The sequence below is a fragment of the Bos indicus genome, chromosome 3, assembly GCF_029378745.1.
Source record: "Bos indicus isolate NIAB-ARS_2022 breed Sahiwal x Tharparkar chromosome 3, NIAB-ARS_B.indTharparkar_mat_pri_1.0, whole genome shotgun sequence".
NCBI lineage: Eukaryota > Metazoa > Chordata > Mammalia > Artiodactyla > Bovidae > Bos > Bos indicus.
Genome location: NC_091762.1, coordinates 66,389,767 through 66,402,458, shown reverse-complemented (window position 1 = coordinate 66,402,458; position 12,692 = coordinate 66,389,767). Strand labels below are relative to the sequence as shown.

Genomic DNA, 12,692 nt, shown 5'->3' with positions numbered 1-12,692 from the left:
CAGGAACTGCATTCACTTAGTATTTATCAGGCAAGAGACCTATTGCTTCTTTCATTCTTCAACCCACTCCTCCCCACCCCACGTCCAAAAAAAAAAAAAAAAAGAAGGCAAAGAAAATAGATTGTAAGTTTCATAAGGACAGGCAATACTTGCTTCGTTTGCCACTGTGTCCTCAGAGCCTAGCACATTGCCTGGCACACAGCAAATGAACAAATATTTGATAAGTAAAGAAAAAACATAAAATGAAAGTATCTCAAGTCAATTGCCAATTGGGCCTTGGCCCTTCTTTCTTTTAAGAGAAACAGGGCTCATATAGGCTTATTTCTTCAATCCTGTTAGCTAACTTGGGGAGAAGTGATAGAAGAGTCTGGAAGTAACCCAGGGACTATTGTCTGAGGACTAATTATCTGTGCAGTGAAACTTGGTCAATTTTATTAGCTAGAGAATCTTTAGACCTGCACTTTGATCACTTTTTCCCCTACAAGAGGAACCATAAAGGAAAGAATCATTTCCCAAAGTATCTGCATGGACTGCAAGATCTTGTTTCTTTTAGTGGCAACAAACCGCCTTGGAATCCTTTACTTTTAGAAACATTCTAGGCCTCAAAATACTGCAAGGAGATCCAACCAGTCCATTCTGAAGGAGATCAGCCCTGGGATTTCTTTGGAAGGAATGATGCTAAAGCTGAAACTCCAGTACTTTGGCCACCTCATGCGAAGAGTTGACTCATTGGAAAAGACTCTGATGCTGGGAGGGATTGGGGTCAGGAGGAGAAGGGGACGACAGAGGATGAGATGGCATTCATCCTCTGGATGGCATCACTGACTCGATGGACGTGAGTCTGGGTGAACTCAGGGAGTTGGTGATGGACAGGGAGGCCTGGCGTGCTGCGATTCATGGAGTCGCAAAGAGTTGGACACGACTGAGTGAGTGAACTGAACTGAACTGAACTGAGGCCTCAAAATATCAGACCACTGTGATGGATGAGCAGATGTTTCTCTGATGACTAGATGCTGTTCTTCTAGAAACAGCCTCAATGAATAAAATATAATATAATTTTGCTCATTTTACCATTTACTGAGAACATCTTAAGTACCAGCTTTGTACCAGCTATTAGAAATAAAAATAAAAAGAAGAGATGATCATAGATTTGCAAGTAAATAATACATTATCATGCAGTGTGGCATGTGACACAGCTGAGTAGGGACAGGGTGCTGGAGCAGCACAACTTGCTAATTCATCTCAGAGAAGTTGGGAAAAGTTTCATGGAGGTGAGCCCATTATGACGTGGGGCTTGAAGGATGGATAGGAGTTTTTCAGGTAGAGAAATGGCGAGTGGAGGTTCAAAATGAGAGCCATACAAGCCAAAGCTCAGAAGGGCCTGGTGGATCTGGGACAGTTGAGGCCTTTACTGTGGTTGGAGCGTAGGGTATTGGCAGGAGAGATGAGGTTATAGAGATGGATGTCAGATGCGTCATCAAGAAGGCAGTTAAGGAGTTTGTATTTTGTTGTGTAGACAATGAGGGTTTTGGTAAGGGACATTTCTCCTTTAACCATAAGTATCACCAGCCACATTGAAGCATTTTATTCTTGATAATGACCCATCAAGAAGACCAAGAAGACTTGATTTTTTTTTTTTGTTTCCATTTGGGTTTTAGGTTTTTACATTGTCTCTCAATCCTGCTGACATAATAGTGTAATCCCCCTTAAATTTTCAGTTTTACCTTTTGTTCATTTATTCGTTATTTGTTTTTGTAGCCAAGATGTTTTCAAAGACATTTTGTTTGTTCTGCAAATGTTCATTGAGAAGTAAAAGCTAGGCTCAATGCTTAGACCAGTTCTAATCTATAGCTAGGGCTTCCCTGGTGCCTCTGTGGTAAAGAATTCACCTGCCAGTGCAGGAGACATGGATAGCATCCCTGGGTTGGGAAGATCTCTTGGAGAAGGAAATGGCAACTCACTTCAGTTTTCTCGCCTGGGAAATCCCATGGATAGAGAAGCCTTGAGGGCTACAGTTCACGGGGTGGCAAAGAGTCAGACGTGACTTAGTGACAGTGTATAGCTGTTCTAAATAAAATTTTAAAAACTTTTATCTATAGTTTATATAAACTTTAGCTTATCTATAATCTATTTGCATAAATAAACTTTAGTTTTTTCATCAAGATTTACAAATATGTTGGCTTTGAATTTTCTATTCCCAGAAGTAAGAAGAGGTCTGTAACTAGGATCAGTGTTTGTCTGCTCTTCGGTCATTCTGTTTGTGCACATTTGACTTGCCGTATAAGTTGTCATTTTCGTAGTTCTGGTGTCAGTTTGAATTCGAAGGATTCAGATGTCTATGTCAATGTTTCTGCTATTTCTGCTATTCTGCTATCATTTCTTTTTCTCGGTGTTTTGCAAAATAACATCACTTTGTGGAAAGTGAAATAAATACCATGTAGCAGTTTGTTAAGTTAAAAATCTGTCTATCAAGTGATTTCTCTATTTTGTTTGTTTTGCAGGTGACAATGGCCAGCATTGGAATGAATATACAAGATTTTAAGGATTCCTGTGAAAGAACCCTTTTTACTCTTCGAATGGCAACGTGGAATCAAATCTTAGATCCTTGGGTGTATATTCTTCTACGGAAGGCTGTCCTTAGGAACCTCTATGTGTGTACCAGACGCTGTTGTGGAGTACATGTCATCAGCTTACATGTTTGGGAGCTTAGCTCCATTAAAAATTCCTTAAAGGTTGCTGCTATTTCTGATTTACCAGTTACAGAGAAAGTAACTCAGCAAACAAGCACCTAGTTGAATAGGATGGTAAATCAGTGTAGGTCTAGGACCAAATTTAAAAAAAAGTGTTGGCAATACTTCAGTTAATTGTGTAAATAGAGAAAGTCTAACTGGAAAAATCAGCCCTCACCCAGATAGTATGGGGGCACTTTTGTCAGACTTGGCTTTTAAATTTGTTAAATTAGCTGTTTAATTACGTATTTTAACACGCTTTTGTCAACTGGAGGTAAATGTGATAAAATAATGCCATAGGAGTCAAACGAAAGCAGTTTGGGCCTTATCTGTGCTATTGTTGCTTTTGAAATGAGTGACTCTCTTGAAGCCTGAAGCGTGTATTTGGTCTACTACCTGAACAGTGAAATGGCCATTTAGGGGGTCACTGCTCTATGCAGACCAAGCACAGTGAAATGGGGCACCCTTCTTTGATCTGGTCTGTTTTACTCCTCATGACATAGCCTCAGTTAATACGTGCGTTGTCATGTCACAGGGGATTGATTGTGGCTTCTTATAATGACTTCCACATATGTGGTTGGCTGTCAGGTTGCCTGGTCTTGTGAGCCTGTTTAGAATGAACCTTTCTTTGTCATATTTGACAGATACAACTCTTGCATTTATTGATATGAAGGTCAGTTTTTGTTTGAAGATATTCTTGTTAAGTCATAGATTTGCACAGTTTTCAAGTAATCACCATTTCCTCTGAAAATGCTTATGTATAGTCAATAGTTTGTAGAGAAACAAAGTCTGTGTGAGCAGGTGTAGAGGTGACTTGCACTGTAGCGGTTCCTAAGGAACTCAGCCATGGATAATGCAAACAAGCAGAAGTTAAACCCTAAGTGATGGGTGCAGAGAACATTGGTAAAGGTGCTTTACCTGAGAACCATTGACACAGTGTCATTTCTGTGTCAGGGAACAAAAGAAACACAGCCTCTAGAGAAAAATATTCAAAGACCATCTGCAGCTAGTGTGTTTCTTTTCACTTATACACGCACATATACTCACACACACACCAAGGACATCAGAAATTTAAGTTGAAAGGAATTCTTTAAATCTGTAAGATGGCATCTTCCAAAGCCTGTACTACCAATGTCAACGGGAACTTTGGCAATTAGCCAGGTATTTTGAGACCCTTATAATGATTAACCAAAAGATAAAAATCTCTCTCCAAATTTCCAAATAATACTTACATTTTTTTCTTTGCTTGTTTGTGTAATTGAACTCAAAGAATTTTAGTAATCATTCAAAATGTCCTGAGTCTGTCAGAGCAGAGGATAGCTAGTTCTGCTTTATATTCAGGAAATGCATTTCTATAAAAAACTCATTTTTTCATTAGTTGGGATCTGTTTTAATATTACTCTTCCTTGCGAAACTGACTAGATTCTCTAGGAAATCTGTATAGATCAATTAGACTTAAATTACTATTTTTACAAATTTTTGCTTTTGACTGGTAATTTAAAAGTTCTTCTTCTTGTTTACTTTGGTGAATGTTGGTAAATTCTAATGAATACATTAAAAGAATGTATGCTTAATGTAATGAATACACTGGAAGAATGTTTGCTCAAGCAAACAGCCTCAGTGAAGATTTAAAGACAACTGTTTTGTTCCCCAATGAATTTAAAGTACGGCAAGATGCATAGACACACTGGTGTATATGATATTCTTAGTTTATGACCAGTAAATGATGAATCACACCAAGTTAGGTCATTCACATATAGAGCACATAGTAGATGCTTGATACTTGCCAAATTGAACTACTGGAAAGGATATCTTGGTGCAAATGAGCATGGAAGTGCAAAGGTTTTGTGTACTTTTAGTTTAAGCTGACAACTACATGTTGGTTATTTTAAGATCTATCTATCTATCTCCAGTGTATATACTTTTTAAAAAGCCATTGCAATTTGTGATTGCTGTTATATTACATAAATGTTCTCACATGTTTTAGGAGCACTTAAAGACTAAAAGAATTAATTGATGGTTTAGAGGAGATACGTATTTCCTAGAGTTCCTTGAGAGAGTGTTGGTGTTCTGTGAGCTGAAGTAGAAGGAAGCAAAGTTCCATCCTTTCTCCTCAGGCTGGTTGGGATGCTGCAGTGACTAGTGCCCATAGAGCCTAATCTAGGAGATATGTGGAGGAGAAAACCTCAGTTTTAGGCCTTTTCTCCTTGAGAAGACAAATGACAAAATTGTTTCTCTTGCTATGATGTCGCTCTGGTCATGCGTGTCTGTGTTGAGGAGATATTGTGACATGGCCATGTATAGGACTGCATGAGCTTAGCATGCAAGATTTTGGGGAGTGACAGGGCAGTCATTCTCTGCACATCCTGGAAGGGTTATCTCTATTATCTGAGCTTAGGTTTAGAGCAACTAAATTGGTTTCATGATGCTGTTAAACTCAAGAAATAAACACCAAAAATTGGGGGGGAAAAATAGTCAAAGAATATGTGTGCTTACATTGTGTTAGGCTTTTTTGTCCACAGAAAATGAAATGAAATGAGCACAATATGCATATCTGACTTCAGAATTTTATTTCTGTTATTATATGTATTTCCATGTGGTTTGACAATTTATTGTATAATGAATAATAAAGTAGAGCATCTGCCAATAACTTTCATATATTTGTTCAAAGGGGAAGGATATTTGTTCAAATGACTGGAAATAGTGTTCAGGAAGCTTACCACTTTTAAAGTTTTACAGTCTACTTTAAAATTTATCATTAGACCATCAGAGTAACTGAATTTCCCTTCTCATTGGATAAAATAGTATCCAAGCAACTTCATATACAATTTGATTACATTATTTCTAGGGGATTATATTTTTCTAGGCAGATTACTTGAAAATAGCAGGCTTTTTCTAATGTTAGTGAACTTTTAAAAAATGAGACTACAAAACCCCAGCAGATGTGTTTAGGGGTACAGAGAGATAGTGCTGTTCCATAATTAGCTTTAAGTATATCCTAAAATATCAGACTTTTTACTGATGGGTTTAACTAGGTGATAGAAATATGTTCTTTAAACATTTTTTTTTTTTAATAAAAGCAGAAAGTTGCTTCCAATTATCTGTTGTTGCTGAAGTGAAAAATACTAAGTTAACACACACACATATACATAGATATATCTGTCTTATAAAACAAATGATCTTGTTTGATCATTTTCAGTATGAAAATGATAAACCTGCTTTAGTTTTGTGCCTAACCTGAGTTCAGAGTCCAAGTAAGATCATTTAGTTAATGAAGTGAACTTTTTGTGAAACTTGGTGCAAGCTTCACATATATATTATCATTATTGCTCAAGACTAATTGTCTAAGGTGAGACTATAAAGGATGGGAGTGTATATTTTTCTGCTTCACTGGGGGTCAGACTATTGTACTGCCTGGTAAATAATATTGTTGGACTTCAACTTGTCATTGACATATTTTAACAGTTGATGAAATGTGTTATGTGAATAAATGTATTTTATGCTCTTCATACTTGTTGAGTTGTATAAGAGAGTAAATAGTGATATGTATATTTTGTGTCTTCCATCAGCATGTAACTCATGTCATTTTAGTGCTTTGACTAGTTTAAAACTTCAAACAAATGATTTCTAAAAAATAAACTTTTGGTGTTTATCAGGACTGGTTATTTTTAGGAAGATCATATAAAATTTGGAACTCTGGAACCTAAATTTTCGGGTTTAGGTTCCTGAAACCTAAACTAAGGATTTCAGCTTATTTTCCTTTTGCTATCTCTTTCCTGTCCACTTTTCTGTGACATCTGCCTTGTTTCTTTTTCCTGTGCCTCATCTTACACAGGTAGGTTATAATTCTGGTGGGAATTTGATCATCTCCAAAACACACTGGCACAAGTATACCTATAATAACAGCCCCCCAGTCCCAGTGCCATAAATCCAGAAAGGTTTGTATCTCACCCGTGGATACTGTCCACTCAGAAGGGGAGCTCTGCCCACTGTGAGCACTCAGAGACCTTGGGACAAAGCAGCAGTAATCTTGGATGTTGCTGTTTGTGGTGCTAAAGGGAAAAACAACCTGATGAATCATGCACTGGCTCTAAGAGTTTCCACCTTGAGCTGACACATATTACTTTTGCTCACACATCTCTGGCCAAAGCAAGTAAAATGGCCCCACTAACTTCAAGCAGGGCAGGTAAGTGTAATACTATGAAATATCACAAAGGAGGGCTGAAAAAAATTGGTAGATAGCAGTAGTGATTTCCATATTAGGTAATTGTTTTTTGTTGTTTTTGTTATTTACTTCTTGCTGCTGCTGCTGCTGCTAAGTTGCTTCAGTCGTGTCCGACTCTGTGTGACCCCAGAGATGGCAGCCCACCAGGCTCCCCCGTCCCTGGGATTCTCCAGGCAAAAACAATGGAGTGGGTTGTCATTTCCTTCTCCAATGCATGAAAGTGAAAAGTGAAAGTGATTCAAACTGGAACCAGGTTTAAATTAAAAAAAAAAATGTTTTTAGAAACATCATGGGATACAAATATTTAGGTCTCATTTATTTAAGAATCTTGTAATCTACAAAGATAAAGCAGAATGAATGCCATATATATTCCACAAGCTTTTCGCAATTAATAGAAATTTTAGATGACACCATAGAATAAAAAGTGAAAAGCCTGGTTTTTAAAAATGCAGGGAGTAAAACATTCTGTACAATGCCAAGAATAGCCTAGTTGCAGCATTGTCTGAAATAGTTGTGTTTCTAATAAATGAAGATGTTTGAAATTTACTTTTACCTTTGCATTAATGGCCTGACCGTAAAGCATCTGCCCACAAACCAGGTAGACCTGGGTTTGATCCCTGGGTTGGGAAGATGCCCTGGAGAAGGAAATGGCACCCTACTCCAGTACCCTTGCCTGGAAAATCCCATGGACGGGGGAGCCTGGTAGGCCTACAGTTCATGGGGTCACAAGAGTCGGACATGACTGAGTGACTTCACTTGCGTTTTCAGTCTCTTTAAAATATTTTGATACCTTAATATACTCTTTGCTGTTGAATTTTATCAAACTATTAGAAAATCCAAAGTAGGATAACAGCACTAGAACAAGATTAAACTATATTTCTTTTCTTTTTCACCAAGTCGCTTCATTTTGAACCCAAACATGACAGTATATGAAATGAATCAGAAACCTGGCAAAATTGAAATCTTAGGAATCTTGAGATATAAGTTTATGTATACTGAATGTTAGCACATTCAAAAGCAGAGACATTACTTTGGCAACAAAGGTCCGTCTAGTCAAGGCTATGGTTTTTCCAGTGGTCATGTATGGATATGAGAAGAAAGCTGAGTGCTGAAGAATTGATGCTTTTGAACTGTGGTGTTGGAGAAGACTCTTGAGAGTCCCTTGGACTGCAAGGAGATCCAACCAGTCCATTCTGAAGGAGATCAGCCCTGGGATTTCTTTGGAAGGAATGATGCTAAAGCTGAAACTCCAGTACTTTGGCCACCTCATGCGAAGAGTTGACTCATTGGAAAAGACTCTGATGCTGGGAGGGATTGGGGGCAGGAGGAGAAGGGGACGACAGAGGATGAGATGGCATCCATCCTCTGGATGGCATCACTGACTCGATGGACGTGAGTCTGAGTGAACTCTAGGAGTTGGTGATGGACAGGGAGGCCTGGTGTGCTGCAATTCATGGGGTCGCAAAGAGTTGGACACAACTGAGCAACTGAACTGAACTGATACCAAATGTTTTGTTCAAAGATTCTGTAGGAAGTTATTGTAAAGAATTTCCGGCAGAGCTGTGTTTCTGCCCTGCAAAAATATCAACTGAAAGTAAAATAATAAAGATATGATATGCAATTATGAAAATGTATTAATAATTGGATGGTTTTTACATTATCAAAAATCTCATATTTACTAAAGTATACTTTTTAGTTACTCATCTAGATTGTGGAAGAATAGTGAAATTACACATCTTTTTTTTTTTTTTTTTAATTTAGAAGGAATAGCATTTCTTTTTTGCTCTTGGTTCCACATTTCAGAAATTACATTGTCTGCATTTTGAATTAAGTGAAAAAGTTGAGAAAGGTCACTTTTTCTCTTTTATATTTCAAAAATAAGCCAACTTATAGTATTCAGAGGCAAAACTAGAGGTCTACCACAGACATTTATTTCAACACACTGAAAGTGCTCCAGGAATCAGATGGGCAACTCTGGGCTAACATCATCTTTATCAAGTATTGGCAAAGCTTATAGCTGGGAAAGCCTTTGCTTGTTGAATGGAAGAGATATCATAGAACTGAGTAACTGATAATACTTCGATCTTGAATTAGGTTAGGTCTTAATCTGCTTCTAGCCAGTTGATCTCTTGAAATATGTGGGTTGTGCTTTTTGGTTGCTCTATAATTTTCTTCTTGCTTCTAGATGTAACGTATTCTTAATTTGTTTTACAGATCAATCTTTTTTCTTTGGAATAAACCAGTGTGGATGAGGGAGCCCAAAAGGGAATTAATCAGTTTTGGTGCATATTTTGAAGACACCTTCACAGAACATACTGCTCTGAAGTTAGGGTTAAAGTGAAACTTTCCATTAGGATAGTGCAGAGGACAACATTCTCTCAGGGGAAAGTAAACATTCTAAGCTTTCCTCTCCCAGGCATCTTCCCTCAGGCACTGAGACCACAGCCATCCAATACATGGGGACAGGCAAAAGAGACTTCAAAAGTCAATATATTTCAGCAGCTAATTTTTAGCAAGTCTGGCAACGAGATCTTTCTATTCTTCTCTCTTGTTTGTGATGTATGTAGGAGAGATTTAGCTGCAATAGTGATTCTGGCTGTTGTCTAAAGGAGTTCTGACACAAGGCCTCAGTGTTACATATCACATACATCCCACAGTCACAGCTATTTTTGTTGAGCAGGGGCTTTCTCTTCCACAAAGGCCAGTTTGTTTCCTTTTCTGCCTGAGAAAGCCTCTAGTTTTTCTGCCACCTGCTCTGCATGGAATGAGTTGCTAGCATAAGAATCATAATGAAAAAAGCCATTTTTACCTTGCAGATAAACCAACAACCTCCAGTGGGTTCCCCGACCTGTATGTTTGGAATTATCATTGATGGCTAAAAATACAACTCTCTTGGGGAGATCCAAGGGTTCAATAAACATGGTAATCTCTGCTGGGTTGACAGCCACTTGATGAACTGAGTAAGTTCGGGGCTGATGAAGCAGATGCAGTCAGAGCAGTCATGAAATTGACTGTTGCCAAGGTACTCAAAGGAAAACCCAGTAACATGGTCATTGAGCCAGTTTGGAGGATCCAGTAGTGAGATGACTTTGCAGGAGCCTGTTCATGTAACTCAAGACTACTGGGTCCATTTTGTACTGACCAGGGCTGCTCAGAAATTCCAGAAGCTGCTTCAGGCCTCACCACCCCTACCAGCCTCCAATCGGTTTTATATGCATCTTAGTCATAAAAAAGAGACGTAGAATTACTGAAATCTGAAGGAACTGTATTTTGGATTTGAATGTAAACTCAATCTTAGAGTTTCATATTTAATTTCATCTGAATTATTTTTAATGTCTGATTGGTAAAACTCCAAATTAGCAAATTGCACCTGTTGTTATGTTGCTACCTTTCCCATGTTAAAGGAGACAATTTTACACTAATACACACCTACGTCATTTTAGTTTTAACAAATGAGATCATACAAGACATGCTGTTGTGTTCTTCACTTTTTTATTTCAATTTGTCGTTCAGTTGCTCAGTTGTGTCCAACTCTTTGCAACCCCATGGACTGCAGGATGCCAGGCTTCCCTGTCCTTCACTGAATTCTGGAGCTTGCTCAAACTCATGTCCTTTGAGTCAGTGATGCCATCCAACCATCTCATTCTCTGTCATCCTCTTCTCCTGCCTTAATCTTTGCCAGCATAAGGTTTTTTCCGAATGAGTCAGCTCTTCACATTAAGTGGCTAAAGTATTGGATCAGGATCAGTCCTTCCAGTGAATATTCAGGATTGATTTTCCTTGACTGGTTTGATCTCCTGTAGTCCATGTCAATATATTCAGAATACTGTTAACAGCTAAATAGTATTATATAATATAAGTGTGCTATAATTTAAATTAACAATTTTCCTATTGAGGGAAAGTTGTTTTTGTTTTCAGTTATTTCCCTTTTTAAAATGATGTTATTTTGATATGCACACCTTTATATTTTTGTGTATGTGTGTTTTGTGGAATTGCTAGCTTAAGACCTGCTCATTTGCTAAATTCTGGAGTGTACCCCTATCCTCTTTTAAGAGAAGATGCCCTATTCGTGACATCAGCTATTTGGTATTACAGCAATCTTTTTATTGTCACCAATCTGATTGGCAAAAAATAAATTATATTTAAGTCATCCTTGAGGTTACTTGCATTTTCCATTGCTAATGAAGATGAGCAACTTTTTATACGTTTATGAGTCATTTGCGCTTCCTCTGTAAATTTCCTGTTCCTGACCTTTATCCATTTTTAATATGCTCATTTTTCCTTCTTGACTTGCAGGAAGACTGTGTATATTAAGGATATTATCTTTGTCAGCTTGGGCTTCTCTAACAAAGTAGCATAGACTAGATGGCTTAAACAATTGAAATTTATTTCTCCCTGTTCTGGAGGCAGGAAAGCCCAAGATTAAGGTGTTAGACAATTAACTGGGAAGGGCTCTCCTTCTAGGCATCTTCTTGCTATATCCTATATGCTATGTTTTCACATGGCAGAGAGAGGAAGCAAACTGTCCAGTCTCTTTTTCTAAGGGCACTAATTCCCTTATGAAGACCTTGCCCTCAGGACCTCATCAAATGAGAACCTACTGTTATAGCACAGGAAACTCAGTGCTCTGTGTGACCTAAATGGGAAGGAAATTAAAAAAAGAGGGGATATATGTATATTATAGGTGATTCACTTTGCTGTACAGTAGAAACTAACACAACATTTTAAAGCAAGTATACTCCAATAAAATTAATTAAAAAATAAAAACTAAATTACCTCCCAAAGGCCCCATCTCTAAATACCGTTACATTGGGAGATAGGGCTTAAACATAGGAATTTGGTGGGAGGGAGACACAATTGTGTCCATAGCCTGTATTGATACTTTTCTATGTTCGCTACAAATGCTTTTCTACCAGGCTGCCACTTTCTTCTGCACTGAAGGTATCTTTCAGCACAGAAGAATTGTACATTTTCACTTAGGCAGAACCTTTAATGGATTCCTTCTTTTGTTTCTTGTTTAGAAAGACTTTCTGTCCTCAAAGATTATAAATATATCTCCTTATGTCATTTTCTACAATTTGAGTTTTGTTTGTAATCTTTAAACTGTGTAGTTTTCATGGAATGTATGTTTGTGTGTCATGTGAAATGGGTCTCTAGCTTTTCTTTTTAAATCCCAGATATATAACTAATAGATCCCACATCATGAGAGTAATTTCAGAATTTTGTTTCTAAGTTATATTTTTGAAGTCTTATCTTGGATATTTCCACTAGTCTTTTTGAAATATTGCACTTATCTCACCTGGCCTCTATTATTAATTCAGAATGGGAAACAGTGGTCTAGACCGCACAATAATAAAAGTAATACTACCCTTAGTATTCAACAATGCCACTATCACTAGTCGGACTCAGCCTTTGAATTGTTTTTTGAGTAAAGATATTTATGTAATGCCATTTTTCCTGTTTGCCATATGTCTTCTAGGACCATCAGTAGTTTCCAGGTGGTTAAGAGGGTTAATTAGGAGGTATATTATTTTGCTGGGGCTGTAATAAAGCACCATAGACTAGGCAGCTTAAACAACAGAAATGTATTTCCTCACATTTCTGGAGGCTAGAAGTTTGAGACCAAGGTGTCAGTAGAGTTGATTTCTAATGAAGCCTGTCTCCCTGTCTGTTTCCTTTATCTTCACGTGGTCTTTTGTCTGTGTCTAATATCTTCTTCTGATGAGGATAATATTGTA

General features: G+C 37.7%; 1 protein-coding gene and 1 pseudogene across 1 annotated transcript in view; one reads left to right on the top strand and one right to left on the bottom strand.

The window, feature by feature from the left end:
• The window catches only part of PTGFR (prostaglandin F receptor), a 66,286-nt gene extending 59,905 nt beyond the window's left edge, over positions 1-6,381 (top strand). Inside the window, exon 3 of the mRNA XM_019957228.2 lies at positions 2,502-6,381. Within this exon, the coding sequence (XP_019812787.1) occupies positions 2,502-2,792 (291 nt within the window). The 3' untranslated portion in view covers positions 2,793-6,381. The remainder of the gene's footprint in view (positions 1-2,501) is intronic.
• A 3,075-nt stretch (positions 6,382-9,456) lies between these two features.
• Positions 9,457-10,115, bottom strand: LOC109556830 (sentrin-specific protease 8-like; annotated as a pseudogene).
• Between the last annotated feature and the right edge of the window lie 2,577 nt (positions 10,116-12,692).